At 37.6% G+C, this 25,586-nt stretch overlaps 2 protein-coding genes across 2 annotated transcripts in view; one reads left to right on the top strand and one right to left on the bottom strand.

Annotated features, from left to right (window-relative positions):
* lrpprc (leucine-rich pentatricopeptide repeat containing) overlaps positions 1-25,586 on the top strand; it is a 144,324-nt gene that overhangs the window by 108,954 nt on the left and 9,784 nt on the right. The window contains exons 26-33 of the mRNA XM_043695628.2: positions 1,471-1,539; positions 2,859-2,949; positions 6,030-6,172; positions 9,389-9,530; positions 13,779-13,905; positions 19,733-19,821; positions 21,514-21,718; positions 23,472-23,611. Coding sequence (XP_043551563.1) covers positions 1,471-1,539; positions 2,859-2,949; positions 6,030-6,172; positions 9,389-9,530; positions 13,779-13,905; positions 19,733-19,821; positions 21,514-21,718; positions 23,472-23,611 — 1,006 coding nt within the window. The remainder of the gene's footprint in view (positions 1-1,470; positions 1,540-2,858; positions 2,950-6,029; positions 6,173-9,388; positions 9,531-13,778; positions 13,906-19,732; positions 19,822-21,513; positions 21,719-23,471; positions 23,612-25,586) is intronic.
* The window catches only part of abcg8 (ATP binding cassette subfamily G member 8), a 74,759-nt gene continuing 62,190 nt past the window's right edge, over positions 13,018-25,586 (bottom strand). The window contains exon 14 of the mRNA XM_087991262.1: positions 13,018-13,089. Within this exon, the coding sequence (XP_087847388.1) occupies positions 13,074-13,089 (16 nt within the window). The 3' untranslated portion in view covers positions 13,018-13,073. The remainder of the gene's footprint in view (positions 13,090-25,586) is intronic.

The following is a 25,586-nucleotide window of genomic DNA, read 5'->3' as shown; positions in this document are numbered from 1 at the left end:
AGAATGAAAATGAGGATTTGCAGTATAGCCGTGCAATCATCTTACACTTCTGTAAAGAGTTGCACTTGATTTTGGAAGCTAAGAGATCACGTACCGAGGACCTGGGAAAATATTCCAATTTGGTGTTAGTTTAGACAACATGACAGTTATTTTTCTCAATGGAGCTTATTCATGTTTAGTTTTGAATTCCTTCTCAATTTTGGAAGAGAGTATGAGTAGATGAAGTGGGTATAATGGCAAAATTATATCAAAATGCCCAAATTAGTTGAGGATATGTTATTCCAATCACGTAAAAAAAGCTGAGCGATGTTCGACTTTTGCCACAGGAAGTTTAATTTAAATGGAATGAATATTTTTTATCATTGCCATTATTCTGGAGTTTATAAAGTTCCTGGGCTAGTGAAATACTTGAGCAATAAGCTGTAAATATAGAACATCGATGAGGTTAGGAGATTTAGTTAAGCTGACCTAGATGTTCTTTTGAGGATTGAGTCTTAGTGTAAGTGAAAACTGTTCTCAATATCAAATGAAACTGAAGGATATCTGCATTTATTGCTTAGCTGACTTTGAAATGACAGGCACATCAATCATGTCTAAACACAGGAGATTTAATACGTGTATCTTATGGATTTGTGTATTGTTGACATCCATGTCATTTGGGTAAATGAAGATATTGAAAGTTGTAATCAAATGTATTATTTGTTCAGTACCCACAGTCAGACTCTTTTGTTTAATTTTCAGGATTCAGTGGTGTTTAATATTTAATTTCATGCTATAGTTTTCATGCAAATCTACTTTATATGGTAAAGTTAGCATGAAAACACATCTGCTCCATCTACCTCATTGTAGAAAGCATGAAATTGTTGAGAACTTGGAGTGTATTACCAAACTGATTTGATTTTTAGAAAATCGAAATAATTTGTTTCATCTATTTATTTAAATCCTTAAAAAATGTAAAGAATTTGGAAGCTCAGGTGATCACTCTGGTTATAATTGTCATGTAAAATAGATTTAAGAAAGCTATTTCATGAACATTGTTAGACATTAATTACACAATAGAGTTTCCTTTAAATCGCATGGAGTGATTTCATGAAAAATTGATGTTAAATTCTTCCTATAAAAACTTGAATTAACGTAGTTGTATTAAGAGTCTTGAATATAAATACTATATATCACAAATGTTTTGCGGAACAGGCATAACAGCATCTAATTATTAATGTTGTTTTATGTCACAAAAACCTAGTTGCAATTAATGTAGTCATTTTACAAATGATCAATTTAACAAAGTGCTGTTTAATAATAATTACTGATATCAAAAATTTCCTTCAGTATTTCCACAAATAAAAATGTGATCATTTTATACATGTGCCATAACAAAGTCATCCAAAGAAATGGATGAATTTTTGCCCAAGTTATGTTTTATATTATCCTATCCTTTTTTCTCTTTTGAATATTTTGTCTTTCTGTCAGACTCCTGGCTTGCGAGCCCGTCCAGGAAGGCTTCAATGGTTTGCAGATAAATGCACAGCCACAAATCAGGTAGGTTGGTTGTGTGATTTCAGTTAGAAAAGCAAGATTATTAAGTTCATGGTTTATTGTACAAGATGATGGTTCATCGTGCTGGGGTTGCTACAGTGAATTGGATAGGAGATTGCTCAGTTAACTAGAAACAAAGAGTTGGGATAAGTGGTTCATTTTCAGGTTTACAGACTGTGACTTGTGGAATGCTGGGGGCCAGTGCTGGGCCCTCAACAATTTGTGATATATGTTATTGATTTGGATGAAAGCACACACTATATTGTAACCAAATTTGTCAGTAATACAAAAATAAGCAGAAAAAGGAGTTGAGAAGGCTAGAAAGAGTTTGTAAAGAAGTATAGATGGGTTAAGTGACAGATGGAGTATGTTGTGGCAAAATATGATGATCACTTTTCCAGTAAGAATAGGAATGCAAAATATATTTTAAATGGAGAGAGATTGCGGAGGTTGAGGTACAGAGAAATGAGTATCCATGGCCGTGTTAACAAAATATTAATATACAGTAAAAGCAAGTAATGAGGAAGGCAAATTGAATTTACCTTTATTGCAAGGGAGATGAAGTAAAAAAGGGAAGCCTTGCTGCTAAACCAAAAGGCATTGGTGAGACTGCACCTTGAGTATTCTGTTAAGTATTGGTCTCCTTAACTGCATGGGAAGCAATTCAGGGAGGGTTCACTAATCTGATTTCAGGGATGGAGAGTGTAGTGTTCTGAGGAAAGATTATAATAAGGCATATCCTCATTGGAGCTTTAAAAAAAGTCGACCTTGTAATATGTAAGATTTTAAAGGGGATTGAAAGGATGAATGTGTGGAGAATGTTTGTTTTTTTGTTAAACAGGAATCGAGAACTAAGGGAATGCAGTTTGAAAATAAGCTGCCTGCAATTTAAGATTGAGATGAGGAATAATTTCTTCCAAGGGCCATGATCGTTTAGAAATCCCTTTCACAGAGTAGTTGAGGCTGGATCCTTGAGTCGGAGACGAGGATTATAGGGGATAGGCAGGAAAGTGCGGTTGAGGCCAACATTGGATGAGCAATGATCTTTTCAAATGGTAAATCAGGCTTGATGGAAGAACGGCACTTTCCTTCTGCTGTTCAATGTCATCTTATAGAACTCTGGAAAGAAATCTTCCTGCATCTGCCCTGTTATCTGTAGTACGTTGCCAATCCAAGTGAGTCATCTCAATAATTAAAACAAAACTTGCAATTCCTTTTTATAAGATCCATTATCATAAGACCGTGTGGAAGTCTTTCAGTATTAACAAAATTTGTTTACTTTAGATCTTTGAATTCTGAAATATTTTCTTAATTCGCTTCAGGTTGAAGCACTTGAGAACATGGTGGAAATGACGCAGAAGCTATTTGAATGTGACCGGGATCAAATGTACTATTATCTTTTGAGGTTTTTCAGTGAGTAATGTTTTAATTTGTTATTAATCTTAAAGACCAGTGAAGATTTTTATGTATATGTGCATGATGTTCAGTATTTCTTTAAGTCTTCTAGCACTACACAAATTAATTGTGTTCTGAAATGATGCTAATTTTTCAGGATATGTAATACTGACACTACAGCATTAAAGCTCTCCAGCATTAGAATGAGCAAAAATGTGTAATTATAATGCATTTTTTTGACAACTGACAGTTGGTTCATCCCAGTATAAATCCCTTGGGTGAAATGGGCAGGGCAGAAGAAGTTAATTGGCACACGATTGCTACTGATCTTTTAGTAACCTGGTAGGCAGTAATGTATTTAATTCTAAAGTCAGTGTTTAAATTTTTGATAAAACATTTCCTTTTCACATCATCGACTGTGAATTAGAATTGATTTTTTAAAAAGATTGTTGTCATTGTGCTGGTTCTTCCAATTGATCAGTTTATTCCAAGGATGTCTCTTACAACCAGTGGACATTGCAATTATTGTTACATAACTGGAATTTGCATGCTGTATTATCTGTTGGGTGATTGGTGAGAATGAATCCCTTAAAAACAGTTTCTGAAGCTGATTTGTACTTTTCTATCCGAAGTGCACTATGGTTGTAGTTTATGTTAGTCTGTGCGTGAGAGATTCTGCTATTTCCTTTGTATGTAATTTGTTTCCTTCCGTGTAACAGTGCTAGTGATTGTGAATTTAAGTTGAACAAATCTGTTGCATCAATTCTTCGTTTCGATGCCCAGTTTACATGGGGTCAGTGGGTGAATTTGACCCCTCAAATCCTCAAAAAGCCCTATAAGATTAACTCACCTGGGCAATCAATTGGAGGAAAACTGCCCATCATGAATAATATATGAAGAGCAGCTTCTGCAATCACAAGCTGGTTCTGTTCGATTCCAACAGTTAGATAGTAAGGGTTGAAAGTGAGAGTCGCTGGGGATGATCTTTTGGGAGCTAGGGTTCAGATGTGAAGTCTTGAGTCACAGCTTAGAGCCAATGTCCATGTGTTATAGAGACTAGGAACCAGATTGAAAGAAAAATGCAAAGGAAGTGGTTGCTGGGAGCACAAATAATATTGTGAAGGGTGTTGGGAAGGAAGTAGCTGTGAGGGAAGTTGGAGAATAAGAAGGCTGAGAGGGAAGCTGAGAAGGAGGTGGGGGTGATAGGAAAAGGCTGCAATGGGGTTGGTGAAAGAGTGAAAATGATGTGCTGCAAGGAATTTGGAGGCAAGTGGAGGCTTTCAGGGGGTGAAGGACAAGTTGGAGCTTGCAAGAGAACTAGGAGTTAGCAAGGAGGATGAGGGGCTGCAAGGGGATTGGAGTGTGGGTGAATGTGTGAAGCTGCAAGGAAGTGGAGTTAATGAGAGACGAAAGGTAGTTAAGCAAATGGAAGGCTGCAGGGGCTTATGGGGTTTGGGAATCTATATGGGAAAACAAAAGTGTTAAATAATAGTTTCCTATAGCATTGCATTTAGGGAAAGTTAGAGCAGGATTAGCATGGGTTAGAAACTATACCAGAGAGCAAGGGGAAAAAATAAAATTTTGATTCATGGATGGAAGAATTGGGAATGAGGCCAGAGAAAGTGAGACAGTTTGAAGAGAGAAAACTGAAGGTCACAGGATGTGCAAAAGCAGGGGAGGATAGAACAAGAGGTAGCACTAATGAAATTTGACACTACAGTACAGGAGGAGAGAGGGCAGTTGGCAATGTCACAGAAGACTGACAGATGAAACATTAGTGTCAGGGATATTCTGTTTGTTGCATTTAACCTGCAAATAACTTTAACTGTAGAAGTCCTCTGTGCTGCCACTAAAGTACCCAAAGAAAAACGTTCCCTTCACAAGAAACCAGAAACTACAGGCCAGACAGTCTAACTTCAGTGTTGGCAAAACAACAGGAAGCAATTCTGAAGGGCAGAATTAATCTGCACTTGTAGAGGCAGGGATTAATTAAAAACAGTCAGCATATTTTATTAGTGGAAGGTCATTTCTGACCAACTTAATGAAATTTTTCGAACGAGTAGGCAGGTTGTAGATGAGAGCAACATAACCGATGTTGTCTCCTTGGACTTCAGCAAGGCTTTTGATAAGGTCCCGCATGGGAGACTGATAGCAAAGGTAAAAGCCCATGGGATCCAAGGAGATCTGGCTAGTTGGCTTTTGAATTGGCTGAGTGGCAGGAAACAGAGGGTGATAGTCATTGCAAGAAATCTGTCACGCAGGTCCTTTGCCTTCTACTTGTTGGACTACATTTTACTGAATTCCATATTTGAGGTATTTTTGTTGCGAACCTTGTGTGTTTTAACTTGAACAACCCCAATGTGCATAACTGTTTGAGATGACTATTTATGTTGAGACTGTGGAGGTCCTGTGGCTCTGTAGACAATGTCTAGCCTCTGACCCAGAAGTTACAGGTTTCGGAATGGACTATATATTTGAACTACTGAAAATAGATTTGCTTTTGGATGGAGTCTTTGAACAAAGGCTATATTGCGACTTTATCCTTTAGGTATCATCAGTTGGGTACAAATAAGTTAGGTAATGTTATCAAGTGCTCCTGCACCTGTATGTTACACTATATTAAGTAGCACAGGTTCAGCTCATTCAGATGTGCTTCTACATGTTAGAAGTTTTGCACTGAAAATGCGAAAAACAGAGCATCTGTTGCTGAACATGCAATAACTATTTGGTGCTGTGTTCCACTTGGCAGCATTTTAAATAAATAATTTTCAGTTGGCTTGAGTGTTGGACTTCAAAATCCATGATTGACCCAGTCACAGAGTTCTTGTTCCAAAACTGCTTTAGTTTAAAAGCAATTAGTAAAGTTTTGGCATTCTTTTTCTATTGTAATAAAGGTTTTTAATCAATATTACTTCGCAGTTGAATTGGATATTGCGTATGATTGATTCCTAGCTTTATTGGCTCCACGTTCTGATCTCTCGTGGCAGAAAAAAAAAATCTCTTTTTTTTCCATTTCACAATTGCTCAACAGAGACCCTGAAATGATTTCAATTTGCCCTTTTTTTTTGTAACTTAATTAACCGGCTTAATTTAAACAGAGGAAAATAATGACTGGCGGAAAGCTGATGCAACATGGACCAAAATGCAAGAGGAAAATGTGATACCCCGGGAAAGAACTCTCCGATTACTTGCTGAGATACTCAAGACAAGTGGTCAGGAGATTCCATTTGAAGTTCCAGAGGTAAGTTTTATACAATCAAGAATAAATTAGTTTGTGTTTCTAAAATCTTAATGAAGACTTAATACTTAATTTCTAGTAAATTTCTAGTTTCATAGAAACAGAAAATTGAAGCCGAAGTAGGCCTTTTGGCCTTCACACCTCCTTTGTCAGTCAGTATAATCATCGCTAATCATCCAACTCAGTACCCTATTCCTGTTTTCTCTCCATACCCTTTGATCCCTTTAGCTGTAAGAACTATGTCTGTCTCCTTGAAAACATGTCTCAAGTTTTGGCCTTAACTTCTTTCTGTAGCTGAGAACTCCACAAGCCTACCACTCTTTGGGTGAATAAATTTCTCTTCATCTCTGTCCTAAGTGATTTACCCTATATTCTTAAACTGCGACCATTGTTCTGAATACTCCCGCCTTTGGGATTATCCTTCCTGCATCTGCCCTGTTAGAATTTATGAAATAACCTGCTCAATTATTGTTCACTCCTTCCATGGCCAGAATATCCTTCCTCAGTTGAGATCAAAACTGCACCCAATACACGAGATGTCGACTCACCTGTACAATTGCAGCAGGCCATCCCTGCTCCTGTATTCGAGTGGTCAGCATACCATTTGCTGTCTTCACTGTCTCTGCACCTGCCTGCTTGCTTTCGCAACCACCAACCTATAAATTCCTTTCCAAGCTATTCAGCATCCTGACTTGAATATTGTCTGTTTAAGGATATGGTACTGAAATGATGGTATTCATTTGGAATATTTGCAAAGACATTCATTGGACCTTCCCCACTTTCTTTCACCAAACCATTGGTGGTCGTGCTTTCAGTTAAGTCCTACAATCTGAGTAGCCCTCCCCATATCTCTCAAGCTCTGTAGCTCTATTTCCTCCTTTAAACATTGTTAAAATCTATATTGTTTGAATAAGCTTTTCATCTTCTGTCCCAGTGTCAAAGGACTCACTTTTTATCAAATTGTTCTGAGATATCTTAACATTTACTACTTAAAAGCTACATAAAATATGCCTTTAATAAACTGAAATTAATGTCCCTTTGGACTGCTCTCACCCGGACCTACTGGTGTCTGAGCAGCATACTGCTCAGGATAAGTGCTATTGAAGTCTAAACAAAAAAGCAGTGTACCTTTAACAAAATAGAATACCTCAATTGGAAAGAAAAAGGCCACACACTCATACATGCTATTTGACTTTCGTAAACTCATTTCTTCCATAGTGCCAAAGTCACGTTGATGTACGACCCTGTGCTATACAAGAATCACGCAATACAAATAACGTTTAGTGTTGGCGATGAGATTTTGCTATGGCCAACACATGTTTTTAAAAGTTATCACTTCAGAAAAAGCATCCCCACTTCGTTAAATGATTTACAGCAAATTTATGTAGACGTAACGCGCGTTATAGCAGAATGGCCTGTATGTCCAAATCTTATGCATTTTTATCTTGGAAACAATATTGTTAAAAGGAGACTAGTCAAAGTTTGCTGTCTTGCACTCAGGGCGTGGATGCAAGGAACAGTCTCAATAAGAGACAATTTATACTGCATTAGAAGAGGGTGCTGAGCAATGTGATACAGGAGGCAGTTAGCTCAGTTAGGCCATCCTTGGCATGGAAATGCAGCAGCATCTGTTGATCTTGACTCTCTGATCTTTTGTCAGAAATACACTCTGATTGGACAGAGTATTGCCATGAGGATACGACAAAAATTACAAGTTTCCATGACCATTTTTTGAATTAAAAAAAGTGTAACATTTGTTTAAAATAAATTTGCTTACCTGGAAAAGGATCCTCTGTGTTGATAGACATATCTTCCAGCAAACACAAATGCTTGAAACTGGGTCCTGATAAGTTGTTTGCTTTTATGGTACAACTCTTAGCACAATCTGGATTATTTAATAAATGATGTCAAATAGCAGAATCCCATCAAATTGTGGACATGCTGATGGGAGACATGCAAGCATGAGATAGTGGAGCACAATCAGAATGTTGCTGGTTGTGGAACAGTCAACAAGATACATTATTTTATGTTATTATTGGAATGTATAGCTCATGGACCTGCCTTCACACTGAGAGTGAAACCCCTATAGATATTTTCACATCAACCTGTGGAGCAGGTGGGACTTGACCTGGGTTTCTTGGCTCAAGATGGCAACCCAATCACTGTTTCACAAGAGTCCATGTGAAACTCTGATATTTACGGATGAACCTGTTCAGAGAAGTTGTTACACGCTTCTTGTGCAGGTCCAACGTGAACATGGACAGCCTATATTTTTTAAAACTTATTGCGGAATGTGGTTTGGAATTTGCTGCCTGAATGGGTGGCAGGAGCAGATTTATGTCCAAATTGTCAATATTTTGTCATCAACCTGTTCAGAAATGTTATTATACACCTCTGGAGCCGGTGGAGCTTGAACCCAGGCCTCCTGGCTCAGAGGTAGGGTCACCACACATGCCACAAGAACCCCCCAGCTGGGCATTCTGTAGGTCTCATATTTCTTGAAATTTTTTAAATGCCACAGATTTTATTCTCTGTTTACTTGCATCAACTAGTGAAAGATATCCCTCTCTGCTTGGAAGATCTGAGGCAAAGCTGTCACAGTTCCAAAGGGGGCTTCACCTCTCATTAGAGAGAGGTACAGAGATGACTGCTCTCATTTTAACTTGAGGGTCACCGCTCATCAGGCAAGGGCAGAAGTTGAGAAGGTGTGATTATTATGGTGATCTTAACCTGCTCGGGGAATTGAACCTGCAGTATTGGCATTATTCCATAGTACAAACCAGCCATCCAATCAACTGAGCACACTGCCGCCTCTATCACATTGCTCATTATTTGATAAGCTGCTCATTCTAATATTGCAAATGTAACAGAGTGCATCAATGTATTTGAAGTGTGAAAGGGATATTGTTTTCGTTGAAAAAAAATGGTCACAGAGACTGCTAAACTATGCTGCATTCCTATTGCGGTACCTGAATCAGCCTAGAGTCATTCCACCTGATGCGAGATACAAAGGTTCACAGATATTGGCTCTACGTGCCAACACTGGCCAAACCAATCAGCAGCCACTTCCTGCGCTTTATAAATTTGTGTCCATTTCCTCAAATCTGTTTCTTGTGTCCTCGTCCTGATGAGTACAAGCTGCAAAGTGTCAGCTTTTCGTCTTTCTTTAGTAATATATTTGTTCTGTATTAAAAAGCAATTTCTAAAAATATTTCTCAGTCATGGTATGAGGATGCTGTAAGATCGACTTCATCTACTCTCAATCAAGCCACGCAAACAAGAACTATTGATTTGACCATTGATTCTTCAAGTGATTATCAGCGTCGACTGCTCATGTTGTGCAAGAAGAATCATATTCAAGGTACAATTTATGATAACTTAACAAAGGCAATGATACATTAACGTCTTTAGGAATTAATCTGAACAGAAAATATGGAAGCGATTAGGCCAAATCATTTCTGGTGGGAAAATTACTGGAATCCATAAGGAGATCTACTTGGGAAGGTACAAATTACTCAGACAATGGTTTTGTTCAGGAGAGATCTTGCTAACATAGTTGGATTTTTTGAGAGAACATAGGGAGGATTGAGTAGACTAGTGCAGTGGATGTTGAGTATATTGATTGTCGTAAGGCATTTAATAAGGTCCCATGTTCAAGATTAATCAGCGAAGATGAAAGATAATCGGATTCCAGGAAATGTGGCAAGTTATATCCAAAATTCAGTCAATGATGGGAAAGAAAAGGTAATGGTTAACGCATGTCTTTGTAAATGGAAGGTGATTTCCGGTGGTCTTTCATAAGGTGCAGTTTTGGGGCCCTTGTCCTATGTGCTATATGTTAATGATTTAGACTTGATTGTGAAGACATGATTGGAAATTTACTGCTGACACAAATAATGGCCGGGTCATTGGTAGTGAAGAGGATGGCTGTCAACGTCAGGAACACAGCAATAGTTTGTTTGAGTGGGCAGAGAAGTGTAAGGTGATGCATTTGATGAAAGCAAACAATGCAAGAGATATCCAGTAAACCAGAGGGTATTAAGAGAAGTCGAGGAAGGGTGAAACCTTGGATTGCATGCGATCATGTCTCTGAAGGTGACAAGAGGTGGTAAAGGAGGCATATAGAAAACTTTCTTTCTTTGGGCAAGGTAGCTGTATGATGTGGGAGCTCGCTGATCCCATTGTGAATGGCAGTGACCACATCTGCAGCAAGTGTTGTTTGCTGGAAGAACTCCGGATCAGAGTTGATGATCTGGAATCTGAGCTTCAAACACTGCGGCACATCTGGGAGGGGAAGAGTTACCTGGACGCTTTGTTTCAGGAGGCAGTCACACCTGGGAGATTAAGTAATTCACATTCAGTTAGTGATCAGGGACATCAGAATGTGAGTCCGTGATTAAGAAAGCGAATGCAATGTTGTCATTTATCTCAAGAGGGTTGGAATATAAAAGCACCGTTGTGCTACTGAGACTTTATAAAGCTCTGGTTAGGTCCCATTTGGAGTACTGTGTCCAGTTTTGGTCATCACACCTCAGGAAGGACATACTGGCACTGGAGCGTGTCCAGCGGAGATTCACACGGATGATCCCTGGAATGGTAGGTCTGACATACGAGGAACGGCTGAGGATCCTGGGATTGTACTCATTGGAGTTTAGAAGATTAAGGGGAGATCTAATAGAAACTTACAAGATAACACATGGCTTGGAGAGGGTGGGCGCTAGGAAATTGTTTCCGTTAGGCGAGGAGACTAGGACCCATGGACACAGCCTTAGAATTAGAGAGGGTAAATTCAGAACAGAAATGCGGAGACATTTCTTCAGCCAGAGAGTGGTGGGCCTGTGGAATTCATTGCCACAGAGTGCAGGGGAGGCTAGGACGCTAAATGTCTTCAAGGCAGAGATTGATAAATTCTTGATGTCACAAGCAATTAAGGGCTACAGGGAGAATGCGGGTAAGTGGAGTTGAAATGCCCATCAGCCATGATTGAATGGCGGAGTGGACTTGATGGGCCGAATGGCCTTACTTCCGCTCCTATGTCTTATGGTCTAAGGTATTGAGTACATGTTCAGGGATGTCATGCTGGAACTGTATGAGACATTGGTTGACCACAGCTGGAGGTTTGTGTGAAGTTCAGGTCACTGCATTACAGGGAGGGCTTTAAGGTACAGAGGAAATTTGCAAGTATGTCGGCAGGTCTTGAAGATTGCAGGAATGCGGAAAGATTAGATATACAAAGGTTGTTTTTCTCAGAATGGAGGAGGCTGAGGTGTGACTGACTAAGTGGAGGTGTACAAAATAATGCCGATCTTGGAGGCAAGATGTTGTATGTCCGGATGCAACCTTCTGTCTTTCCGATGACTTACTTGCATTACTTCGTTGTGCACATTCATACCATATTTTAAACTCATCTGTTTATTTCCCTGTTGGTCCAGAACTACTGCTTGAATGTAAATTTATGACCTATTGACATTTTATATCATTTTTTATCCAAACTGGTTCAGTCCTTGAATAGGGTCCAGTTAAGTAATTACTCTTAAATTACTGTTGTTAAGATCTAGAACGTAGTACCTCAAAGGGGCACAGATCCTATTGATAGCAACATGAAAAGGCAATCAGGCATGCTTTTGCAAAGAACTAATTTGAAAGCTTGTGGAGAAAAAGCTGAGGTTAGGGGCCTAAATTGGATTACTCTTAGAAAGGGCACTGTAAATATGATGGGCTAAGTAGCCACTTTCATGCTGCTAATTGTTAGATTAGAATAAAGATGGATAGAAAAATCAACTGAGTCCTTGAGATCCTGTTCAATGGAAAAATCTGGTATACTATACTAACAGTTTTTCATGAATGCAGTGATCTGGAGTGACTGGTTTATTTGTAGTTAGAGAAATGCAATCAAGGTCTCCTTTCCCCTCCCTTCGATTCCATCAAAATTTATCAATCAAATTTTAAAGATTGAAATATTTTTATAATCTGCCTTTGTAATTTTTTTCCATTCAGAGGACTAAAATGGTGCTATTTTGGACTATATGCAGTTGTATGAAACATAATGCTTCTGTGCATAAGCTATACTATATCTCAGAGACTTCCTTTCAATTGTGGCTTGTTTAGTGATTTAGTAATAACCACATTTGGAATATCACTTGCAATCCTACTTTTTAAACTATGTATGTTTTCTCACTGGATCTTTGTGACCATTAATTAATGCTTACCCTCATTGAGCATGCGGCAGCAACCCACATGGTGTAAAATGGCTTTCCTTGCTTGATTCTGTCATGAAATGACTTGTCATAATTTCTTTTCTGCTTTGTTCTGGTTTTTGCTTTGTCTCTAAATGCTAGCTATAGCTCAGTGTCAACATCAACGTCAGGAACATAAGTCTCATTTTGAATGACATGGCCTGCAACTCTATACCAGGCCTGAACACACGATCTAGACTTGTATTCCAGTATTGTGTTGGAAAAAGTGCTACGCTGTCAGAAACTGTCATCTTTGAAAGATTTTAAATCAATGACATGAAAAACATTTCTGAGACTATGCCAAGTGGAAATGTTTTCTGGTAAACATTTAACCCTCCCTGACATCACAAAAACACATTATCTGATTAAAGCCAGATGTCATCGTGTGCATCTTGGCTCTCATGTTCTCTAAATTATAATTGTGTTACTTCAGATGTACTTCACTGGTTTTGAAGCACTTTGGGATATCTTGAAGCTCTAAAAGGCACAATATGAATGCAATACTTCTTTCTGACACTCTTTTTCTTTCCAAAACCAGGCAACTAGTTAGAATGAAAGGTTTTGTACCTCATTGTTCCCATTGTTGGTCCAATCACAGTTGTCATTTGGTTAAAAGCAAAATACTGCAGACTCTTGAGATATGCATTCAAAAGTGCTTGAAAACCTCATCAGGTCTGACAATATCTGTGGAGAGAGAAGTGGTTGAAGTTTTGGTTCCCATGACCCTCCTTCAGAACACTCATTCAACTGTTTTGTAAAATAAAACTTATACCAACCTCATCAAAACCTATGTTTTCAGATATTGGAGTTACTTGCATGAAAATGGCTTTTGATGGGGTTAAGCTAAAATGGAATCATGCCATCGATAGCTAATTTCCATGATAGACCATTAGTAATGCTTTAAATGAAAATTCTGTATAATGTAGCTGGTACACCAATCTTTGCACCAGGTTTAGTGCTGAGACTGGAAGATTGTTTTAACACAGTGAAAAATCATGAACACGATTAAAGACAATATATGAACCACATCTGAATACTTGGATTTTAATCCTTGGATACGTCAAATAAGTCCCAGGAACAAAAAACGTAGTGTTCAAAATCCAGACTGTTGGTTGCTGCCTATTTTGTTTTTTAAAACCATTTGCAATACTACTACAAGGTATTTGTTTTCTGCTGTAGTCTTCATAAAATAAATTGATCAAATTTAACCTTCAATAATAAATGAAACTAATGACTGAAGAAGCCCAAATAATTTGATTTGAGCTGTCAAAAATTAGTTTTGAATTTGAATTTGTTTTGAAGGACTTGCAAATATTAGCAGAATTGTGTGTTTATGATTTATTTTAATAAAATACTCCTTTCATTCTTCTTAGATGCCCTTAATGTATTCATGGAAGCTGAAACGAAGGGTCTAGTATTCAGCTCAGCAGCTTATTCAAGCTTCATGAATACTCTTCTGAGTCATGGGTTATTGGAGGAAGCCATGGATGTCAGAAGCAAGTAAGTTTTTTTTCTAATGAAGTGAAAGGAAAAGAAGATGGAATGTAAAAAATGTTAGTGCTAACCTCCAATAGTCACCCTAACACTTGTTCAGCATTTTAATTGAAGGAAAAGATTTGCGGATAGTGAAATGTAAATCCTTTATTGTCTGCATTACACTGTCTCATGTACAAATTGTTGATTTAAGACTGACAGATGGAAAAGGAGAAATCACGATTGAGCAATGGGTACTTAGGCAGGGATTAAGGGGATTGGCTCTTGAGAGTAAGAAAATCCAGAGACCAATGCTGTATTACTTGAACCCTGGAGGCTGAAAGTGACTGAGAGGGATAGTTTAACCCTGTACAGTACAAAGGATTTTCTTAGGATTGATCGCAGTAATAGTCACGACCTGATTCTTCTGGCCTTCAGAATTCCTGAGGTCACAATGTGCTTGCAATGGATGGATGTTTTTTGGTGTAGTGGACTGCAATAATTGTTCAAGTTTAGCTCAAATGGCCCTCTGACAAATTGTGTAATCCTCATTCGTTGAAAGATTGTACAGTGTGGATTATGTACTTTTTTTTCTTGCATGGATTGACGCTTTCTGGTTTTTAAAGATAATGTCCTTTCATCATTAAAAATTTTTAATTTCTCCAAGATTGTCACGCACTGCTTGACTGATGGTGCATTGCATGTCATTTAGAACAGGAAAGCTTTGTTCCTGAATGACAGTTATTTGGTGGGAAAAAAAAATCATGCCTTTAGAAATGTCCAGGAAGTAAAGGATTTCTGTACACTTAATGAAGCATGAGAATAAACTGAAGATCTATGCAGGAGTAGAGAGAGCGAGTATCCCATTTGTGTGCAGATGTGTGAGGTAGTGCATTGTAGATGAAAAGAACCAAGACAGGGCAGATATAAGGTGTAAGCCAGAACAGAACAGGCATCTATATATCCCCAATTTGCTTATAAGGTAGAGATCTCATGGCTCCCAGCTGAATTAAATTGTTATTTAACTATATCGAACTATTCAGTGAGCCCCTTTTAAAGAAGTGATACTGTAAATTTGAATTCTCTGATGTGCACAATTACAATGAAAATTAAAAGACAAAGTGAATTAGGGAGTAGGCTTTCACATTTAACAAAAGGAATTGGATATAAAGCTGTTAAATATTTGGAAAGACTCTATATAGTTCTTGGCAGAAGCAGACCCACAGCACAAAGCAGCAATTGATGAATAAATTCAGGAAACCGACAAAATGGTTCATGTGGAAAATAAACTAAGTGTCTCATTCCCCAGAAGCACGAGCCATGGTCGGTAAAATTATAAAATGGTCAGGAAAGGTTTTTTTGGAGTGGCCAAGGACATCATGTCAGAGAAAAGGGATAATGTATTCAAAAATTCAGTTAGGCCACAATTAGAGAACTGTCTACTTTTGGGCTCACTCCTGTAGAAGACATTTATGGAGATGATGCTGGTGGTGGGAAATGGGTTTTGCTTAAGACTTGACTTTTAAAATTACAATTTTTTTGACTTAAGGAAAAGCTAATTTCTCCACATATTCCAATGATGTTGAAGCATCCATGTAAAATTTCTCAGTGAAAATCAAGAAACCAGGAAGAAACGTTCTTGGTGTTGCTAAACATGGAGTGCATTATGACAGGGAATTGGACAGACAGAAACCCATTGAACCTGTTGTGGTGAAACTGAACAAGAATTTGAAGCAGCGACAAATGATTGGTTATGGGGCGAATGCCACACAATATGGTTCCATAAAACCACAAGATGTAGGAGCAAAAATAGGTCATTCAGAACATCAAGTCTGTTCTGCCCTTCATTGAGATCATGGCTGATCTGATATTCCTCAACTCCACTTTCCTGCCTTTTCTCTGTGTCCTTTGGTTCACTTTCTGAGTAAAATTCTGTCTACTTTGGATTGCATGAGCAGGGTTGAAGCAGACAAGAAACTAGTTGAACGTTTTGGCCAGTGATTGTTCTGTTAGAATACTGAATCCTTCCATTGAGCTGTTATCAGAGTCGAGAGTGTGATGCTGGAAAAGCAAAGCAGGTCAGGCAGCATCCGAGGAGCAGAAGAATCGACATTTCGGGCATAAGCCTTTCAGAGAATTCCTGATGAAGGGCTCGTACTTCTCGGATGCTGCCTGACCTGTTGTGCTTTTCCAGCACCACACTGTCGACTATGATCCGCATCTGCAGTCCTCACCTTCTCCCAATTAAGCATGGTTGATAATTGGGCTTGTTAACCTGCAGTACTTTTGGACATTTTTAATATTGTAGTATAATCAATAATTAAGAAAGGTAAATCAAATGTTGTGTCCTCCACCAGAAAAGCTGAGTGAAGATTGAGTAAAGTTAAATCATTTTCATGCTTAGTGTGTAAAAAATGCATGAAGTGGGATCTGAACAATCATATGCCAAGGATGGAGTTTTGTGATCCAAAGTAGCAAAGCCAAATTACAGAGGCCTATTGTTCCTCCCAATTTTGTCATGCCTCTATTAGGAAAATGAAGCAAATGGAAGGAATGAGCAAAACGTTTGAGCAATTGCAATAGAAAGCTGCTTTTAAGAAACATGGACAGGTTTGAAATAGAAGATGATCTAGAATGAGGAGATCCAGAGTCTAATACTAACCTGAAGGATCATTACAAGAAGGCAGGCAATGTACAAGTTCTCAGTAATGCAGTTTGAATAATGAATGAATACAACCACTGATGTATTTTAGCTGTGACTCAGCTAACTCAGCTTGGCTTAGTGATAGTACTCCTGGCCTGTTAAATGCAGTCATGTTTGATGGTAAGTTTTTATTTTCTGAGTAGTGTACCACCACTCTTCCTAATGCCTGCAGTTCATTTAATAAGGGCTTAAACCTGCATTGTTCAGTTGGTTGATGAGTAATAAGGAGTGGGCAGGGGAGTTGCAGGATGATTTGTGATGTGGGGTGAAGATAAGTAGATTGTTTATAGACAAGGTGACATGTTTAATTATGAAGTTTGGAACCAGATCAGTTGTCTGTATGTTACAGGCTTTATTTTCCTGAATGAAATTTTTTCTGACGTATGGACAGAAATTGCTACAAAGAATGTATTTTAACCAAATGCAAACCTGTGCACCTTCAGTCTGGAAACATGAGACGTAACTATGAAGCAGTCAAGGTTGTAGTTCTTTTTGATTTTATTTTAACTTTTTATTTAGTGTCCACCTGAGGCATTCCTGTAAATGTTCATTGTTTTTGAATCAAATGCTATCTTCAGTTAATTCAAAGTCATCATATGATCTCTGAATTACTGTTTCAAGATTCTTGATACAATAAGTCATTCATTATATATAATAAGTTTAAATTGGAGAAGTTGCAGTTATGTAGAACCTCCTATGAATGTGCTTCCAATGCTGTTTGAAGATGAAATAACTGCATTGTGAAATGGGAAAGGTGTTTACTGAGCTGCACGATTTGTAGTTTTGCGATGTTATGACTTAAATTATTGCACCTGGTTGCTTTTATATTGTCTAATTGGGAGCATAATTGTCAAGTATTATATATTTTTTGAAGCTGTTTTTAGTGTTTTTAATGTTTCAAAACTTCTCATAAATTGCTTTTGAAATGTAATGATTGGTATAGGAAAAAGTACTAACCTTATTAACATTTCACAAATGAGTCGAAAAATAATTGATCAGTTGATCTATTTATGGTTAAGTTGGATCAGGGGATTGTTGGACAGGATAGTGGGTCTAGTGGAATCTTCAGTGTCCATCAAATTTGATCTTTTGATCTGCTGAATACCCTGCATTCGGTTTATTTTACAGCAGCATTCTTCTAACAGTAACAAAAAAAAATATGGATGCTGGAAATCAGGAACAAAAATAGAAATTGCTGGAGACACGGTGGCACAGGTGGGCGGCACGGTGGCACAGTGGTTAGCACTGCTGCCTCACAGCGCCAGAGATCCGGGTTCAATTCCCGCCTCAGGCGACTGACTGTGTGGAGTTTGCACGTTCTCCCCGTGTCTGCGTGGGTTTCCTCCGGGTGCTCCGGTTTCCTCCCACAGTCCAAAGATGTGCAGGGTCAGGTGAATTGGCCATACTAAATTGCCCATAGTGTTAGGTAAGGGGTAAATGTAGGGGTATGGGTGGGTTTCGCTTCGGCGGGTCGGTGTGGACTTGTTGGGCCGAAGGGCCTGTTTCCACACTGTAATCTAATCTAATCTAATCTAACCTAGCAGGTCTGGCAGCATCTGTGGAGAGAAAGCAGAGTTAACATTTCAGGACATGTGACCCTCCTTCAGAACTGATTGTAGCTCGAAAATGTTTGGTATATATGCTGAAGGTAGGGTGGAGAGAGAAGTAAACATTAGGTGGAGATGCAGTCCAAAGAGAGAGAGAGAGAACAGCAGTTGATTAGATTAAAAAAAGATGGGTAAAGGTCAGCCGAGGAAAATGAAAAACAGCTAATGGGGGCCATTAGTAGCTGACGATGGGTCCGTTGTGGTAGCAGCCCATGTGATGATGAGGCTTGATGTGTGCTTCAGTAATACTGAGCTTCCTGTTGTTTACCAAATCAACGCATCACTATGTTCCCTGGCCAACATCTCTATCTTAGGGCTCACTGCAGCGCTCAACGTAAGCTCAAAGAGCAATTATCTCATTTTCTGCTACGGTGCTGCACAGCCTTCATGACTCTGTATTGAGTTCAATAATTTAGGGTTGTGTCCTTACCCCAAGCCCCCATACCTGGTCTTGTCATCACATAAGCTGCTGCCATAACCAACCCATTGTCAGCTAGCAACCATTGATTCTCCAAGTTTGACCTTTACCCATTCCTTTCTCTGCCCAATTACTGTTCTCTCTCCTTGGGCTTCATCTCCACTTATCTCACCACCCCACCTTCAGCAAATATTCAAAGCTTTTCCTAGCCTACAATCAGTTCTGAAGAAGGGGTCACTGAACATGAAAAGTTAACTCTGTTTTATCTCCACAGATGCTGCCAGACCTACTGAAGTTTTCCAGTAATATCTGTTTTTGTACCTTCTAACAATTGTGTTCTGCCAAATGAGCGAAACTGACAAGAGTTGTGTAACAGACTGTGTTGATTTTCAAGTGTGAATTGTTCAGCAATTGTATGTTTTTATTGTACGGTAGGATAAAATATTTTACATGTTTTCCAGGAAGTGCATCATATTTTGTGGCCAGATTGTTAAATTTTCATCCAGAGAATCAATACAAAAACCCAAATGATTTTGCACTTGTGGTGTGACTTCATGGCTGCATATGGTGTTAGGTGGATTGATTTTTAGGAGGCACCTAGTGTTTCGGTCACAAAGCTGTAGGTTTTGGGATGAAGAACACATCCTCCCATGGATAACGTGGCTTCATTGTTTAGATGCACAAAAACAACTGTTGTTACTTACCGTCAGTGGTAGATATTGTATATGACTCTGATTTCACAGTGAAACATGATTTGCAATCGCCAACCCCCACCGAAATCACATACAAGCTGAGACTCTGATCTGCGACTTTTTCAATGTCTAATATCTTCATGTTTAAGAGATAATGTTCTGGAAGCTAGACCACTTGCTTAAACATTACTCTCTCTACTGCCTAGGGTACCACTTATGGCAGCTGTCAGAACCAAAAAAAAGAAAGAAAGGGAGAGAAAAAACACTATTTCAGTATTTGACGTTCTAACATAAAAGCTGTCTACAGGTCGACATTTGTGGCAAAATTTTTAACATTGGAATGGTAGTTTTTATAATTTCACCTCGGTCTCAACCATTTATTATCATATCAGAAGCATGTCAGTAATTCCTTTCTAAATGTCTGCTTCTTTAGAGTTGAGACCCGCATCAAGGGCTTTACACTGAACGACGCTGCCAACAGCCTACTCATCATAACGCAAGTTAGGCGGGATAATCTGAAAGGTATGTCACACATTATGACCTTTACATCATGTTAATGCCTCTGCAGATTTTCATGTAACGCCTTTCGTAAGCTGTGATAAAGGAGTCCATTTAGCAAATTACCTGCTTATCAAGAGTCTTTTGTAGTAGCTGGGAGACATAAATTACTATATATGCATCTATAATACAACTGAAGCTGAATATGAATGTACTTGTCATTTGGCCACTTAGTCCAGTTTCCATTCCATTTAACAGAGGATGGTTTTGTCTTAGCTAAAACAGTGGGCTGCAGACTTAGGGGGTGGGGGTGGTGGGTGAAAAGTACAAGCTTTCAAAAATTTTAGAAATGGATGAATGAGCAAATTCACCTTTACACAGTTGCAAAATAATAGAAATTTCTGCAAAGCAATTGCAACTAAAGAAATTTTGTTCGAAAAGAGATATTGGGTAAGAACTTTTCTGCAGGGGTAGGTACGAGGGATTCAACCTTACTATCTTCATTGAGGTGTTGCCTAAGAATTATTTTTGCTTGATAAATTAAATATTGAGAGAGGTAGTGGATGATGCTGATGTTAACAGTCTTAAATGTTTATTGTTAACCAAAACATCTACAAAAACTTGAAACTTTGTTTTTGTGTACAGTAATTACTTTATTTATACTTGTGTTCTTTTAAGTCCTATTCTGCTTTACAAGTAGAAGATAAGACTTCATAGATTAGATTTCAAGGTATTATCCCTTCCATCTATTCATCTTTTTTAAATGTTCAACATTTTTCCAATGCTGTTTCTTTCTGAAAATTACATTTAAGTTTTTGTTCTTTCATTTTATAATTATAGTAGATACTAAAAACATTTAATTATCAAATTAGAACAAATGACATGTAGATAGTATTTGAAGTTACAGCATAGAACCACATGTTCATATTGAAAATGCTTTGTTTAAAGGAAGGACAATTAAATCAGTTCTGTTTTAATAATACTGCATTTCAGACAAAGTATGTAAAAGCAACCTTTATTAATAATTTGTTTTTAATGTTGTGGCACTTTCCTCCTTGAAACTGTTTTACCCCCACAAAATCAAACTTATTTTGTGCAACTCTGAGATAGAATCTCCGGTTTTGAAACTGAGATGAATATGTATATTCTCATTATGGTCTATTTATTTTGCACAACATTGTTTTGGATAATATTTGAAGTAAGTTTTTTTTTGTAAATCCGATGGAAACCAACATTTTTGTTCAAGGTAAATGTGAATAAGGTGCTCCTCAAACTTGCCTATGTATTGATTAATGGATAGACGAGAACTTTTACACGTGCAAGTTAAGTTCACTAAATTTGAATCAGTAACGTTTTAAAACTATTCATATCTGACATCAATGTGTGATTATCAATCAAAAGCAGCCCTTCTCTTGAAGAAAATGGGTCTCAAAAGGTTAGACAAAAACGGAAATATTATACAGATCGACCTGTAAACTTGATGAGCTAAAGGAATCATTTTCATAGATGTTAACTAAAGTCATAAGATTCACTTATTTTCAGTGTCAAATCAATTTTGCTTCAGTTGGAAAAAGATGTTTTGTCGCCTATTGACTTGTGCTTGCAACTACTGGGGGGAAATGCAGTTGCAGCACTTGTGAAATTATTTTGCAAAAAATAATATTTTAACACTTTTTATAAAATCCCTTCATTATATTTGGTTAAATTTAATTTCAGATGCTGCTTCTACCCTAAAAGAGATGTTGCAAGTTAATCAAGTACCCAGTCAGCTCGCTGTTGCACGGTTAGTCCAAGCTTTAGCCTCCAAGGGTGATGTGGAGAAAATTCAGTTTGTGGAAAAATTGATGAGCAACTTGGCACGACATATCAACTTGTCCAAGATGTTATTTATCAATAACTTAGTCCTGGCTCATATAAAGAAGTAAGTAATTTTTTTTTGTTGAGATAATTTAGCAAAATATACCACTCTGAATTCAAGTAAGATTGCCACTATAAATCTTCTTGCAAGCTTAATGAAACTTGAGCTTCACAAATAATTTATTGGTTTCAAGAATATCCTATTAATTTGAAATATTTTCACTTTTTTTTGAGAAGTGTTTGTATTCTCCTAAAAAAGACATTTATTGAAAGCAGCACAATTCTGTTAACAGTTTAATTTTTAATGGAGAAGTGCATTCATGTATGTATAAGCATACTTATTTTTGTTTTTTTTTGTATTATGCCAACCTTTAGTTATCTGCTTTCTCATTCTCTTTGCTGTTGTCTTTCTTGCTTCCTCCTCAATATACTAATTTCCTGAAAAGTGAAAATAATCACCCTTTGTTATTAGCAGTATTAATGACTATTCAGAACATATTGGCCCTAACTCAGTAAGTATTTGCTTGGAATTTAAACATCAAGGTTTCAAAAATGTGTTGGAATGGCAGTAATCATTTCAGTTAACCATTGGTTGTGAACATCCATTTTAATTTAACAAATAAAGTACTTGTGAAAATTGCTTAATGGAAGATTAACAGCAGATTGAAGAGAATTTTAGCCAACATTTTAATACAAAAAATTATGAGCAGTGCCAAATAATTTTAGTATTCTCTTCTTTCATAATTCCTGTTCTAATTTCAACCTTCATTTAAAAAGAATAATGTAACTTTTACCTCAGGAGTGAGCTAACTGACGGCTAATCTTTGTCAACAATATGAGTTGAATATAAAATTTTTATTGCCAATGATCACATTCTATTTACAGTATATTTGCTTAATTACAATAGCAATTTGGGGCAGATATTTGCATTTTATAAAGCGCTTGTTAATATTGTTACTGTAAATGGTTTACATTTTTCTAACTTGTTCTCTGATACAACGCCCTTTTTCTGAATAGGAAGCAATTAACAGTCATGATCTTTCATGGTACAATGCTACACCGGGCATTAGCAAAATATGGCATGGTGTTAGGATTTTAATTTTCTTGATTTTACCAAGGTGTGGATGTGTGAAAACTTTTTCTATATTTCCCTAATTTGGACTAATGGCAAAGAAAGATTTCTATAGCATTGCCTGAGTCTTTCTGCCAAACCCAAATATCCAACCTGTTTCTTTATTTTACCCTGTGCTTAATATTTGATTGAAAGTATCGCAATTTCCAGTACAATCGAACTCTTTATTCCTTTTCTTCAACTCTTGCGTTTTACTTGCAGAGTAAGTGATATTTTTAGAAGGATGTGTGTATCTTTATTAATAAATATTTAATAGCGTGATAAAGATTAAAATGTCTTTTTAGCCTGAATTATTTAGAGATGATGCCTTAGTGCAATATTTGCATGTTTAAGAATTTATTGGAGCTTGTAAACTGGGTGAGTTGAGCGTGCAGATATCCACACAACATCTGCCATTTAACACAAATTTATTTCCTCTTACAAGTGCATCACTGTAAGTTAGACTTCTCAAGGTCAGTTTGTTCAAATGCTGCATCTGATTACTGTTGATTTGTCTCTATTCAACCTGAATTATTTTACCAGTTTTATCATTTTTGCTTCACTATAGTAACAACCATTCAAACAAATAGCAAAATTTTCTAAAAAAAAATGCATTTGTGCTTTGTTTTCTGTTTTGTATCTGGCGGCTACTTGTAAGATTGTAACTTTAAGATACAATCCAACATTTTGTTCTGTTTTCTCTCAGTAACAATATTGACACAGCAGTGGAATATATTGAACCATTCTACATTCCAGGAGAAAATAGTCCTCAGCAGCAAGCAACTAGCATGTCCTATGTCTTTAGAAAAATATTAGAGGAAAATTGTGAAGCAGCAATAGACAAATGTAAGTTTATCTGACTTTATATACTGCTTGTTTATAATTCTTGTACTTAAATTCAAAAATGCAAGAGAGATCAATATTGGGTATGGTCTAGGACTTAACCAAGTTTTATATTTGAAATTTTAGTTGTTTTGGTGTTGCTTGTTTGCCTTTCAGCTTGAGCCCTAATGCTTCCATTTGGCTCCATTTATGCAGGATCTTCCTTCACACTCCTGTGATAGGAGTTGCGGTCATCTGCTTTTTTTGGTGTCCAATCATGGGTAGCTCAGACAAAATGTGTGTGGTACTACTATTAACTGTGCTAGGAATTGACAATTCTCATACCCATTGTGTTGGGTGGGTTTCATAGCTATTAATGGGGTGACTTGCAGCACCATAATCATGCAGTTGGAAGAGTGTTTATCAGATAAGTACAATGAGCTTGAGACTCTGCTGCGGTGACACATCAATTAGTCATATCTTCCAAATTGTTTTTTCTGTTTACAGTCTGTCCTTATAAATTTAAATGTCTTTGCAGGACCAATGGCTTCACAAATTTGTGAAAAGCACATGTAAAATTTGTGGCCTGTAAGCTCAAACTTGAATGGTTAGCTACGAAGCTTTGGAAAGTTAACAAAGTAACTTGACGAAATAGCTGACTCCCTTTGTCATTGTGAAAGCAGTTAGTTAATGGTATTTTCCTTTCTCTAGCTCCCACCAAGGTACTTTGCGTGAAGCATAGTTCCATTTGTATCAATCATTCTCAGATGCCGTTCCAATTCTGTGACTACTGTTCAATCACTAGTGCCTTACTAGGGATAGTATTCACTGTATAAAATTCTATGGGGGTGTGGCTCCAAAGCTCCCATGCCTCCAAGTCCATCTTTTATTGCTAGGAACCCTCTTGTGGGATATTGGTAGGATTATCCTGAAATGATGTCCACATGCATGCTTCCAGTGAGGTTGTTAGTTTGTAATGGAGAGTTGTATCCCTGACCTGAAATGGGATGATTGGGCGCAGCCGTTTGGGCGCCGGCGTTTTGGCATAGCCATTTGGGGGCCAGCTTGTTTGGCGACAGATGTTTTGGCACTCGGAAAAAAATGTTGATCATTCAAAGGTAGAACTTTTTAAAGTTTTAAAACTAACTTTATTGAAAAATAAAAACATTAAATCTGTTAATCACTAAAACATTAAATCTGTTAATCACTAAAAACATTAAATCTGTTAATCAATGCGTTTTGTTAATACCTCCTCAGCCATCATATCCTGTTTCTAAATATGTACTAGCTCAATGAATACAAAGGAAGTGCAAACAGCAACATACCTATTGGTCTTTTCGAGGCTGCAAGCTCAACTACAATATACAAAACCACTTAGTACAAAAAATGTATGCAATTATATGTTCATATGTACAAGTAGTATATTTATGCTGAAATAAAACTTATCTACACCATTCGATAAACATACGTGGTTATTCAACATAACAGATGGTCATATAACAGATATATTGTAATTTTTTTACACTGAAGCTATCCATACAGATAGATTTACAAATAAAGAAATGTTCTTAGTGCCAAAACGTCCGTCGCCAAATGGGCTGGCGCCACATAGGTTTGGCGCCCAACCGGCTGTGCCAAAATGCCGGTGCCCAAATGGCTGCACCAAAACATACCAAATCCCCCTGACTAGCATTTCTCTGCTCTACTTGAGAACACTGAGACTAGTTGCTTTATCTTGGCTGACCAAGTATTCTGCTATTCAGCCCCTCAAGCCTGCTCAGCTGTTTAATAGAATCATGGCTGATCTTACACCCCTCATGTCCGCTCTCCTGTCCTTTTCCTTTAATCTTTGACTCCTGCACTGATCAAGGATCTATCTACCTTTAAATGTACACAAGGACTCTGCTTCCATGATGCTGTCTGACAGGGAGTTCCAAAGACACTCAACTCTTGGAAGAAATTCCTCTTCATCTCAATCTTAAATTGGCACTCCTTTATT

Source organism: Chiloscyllium plagiosum, unplaced genomic scaffold (assembly GCF_037043375.1).
Source record: "Chiloscyllium plagiosum isolate Xiang-an unplaced genomic scaffold, Cpla_swu_hap1 HiC_scaffold_10, whole genome shotgun sequence".
Lineage (NCBI taxonomy): Eukaryota > Metazoa > Chordata > Chondrichthyes > Orectolobiformes > Hemiscylliidae > Chiloscyllium > Chiloscyllium plagiosum.
This window is presented reverse-complemented; position numbering and strand designations above follow the sequence as displayed.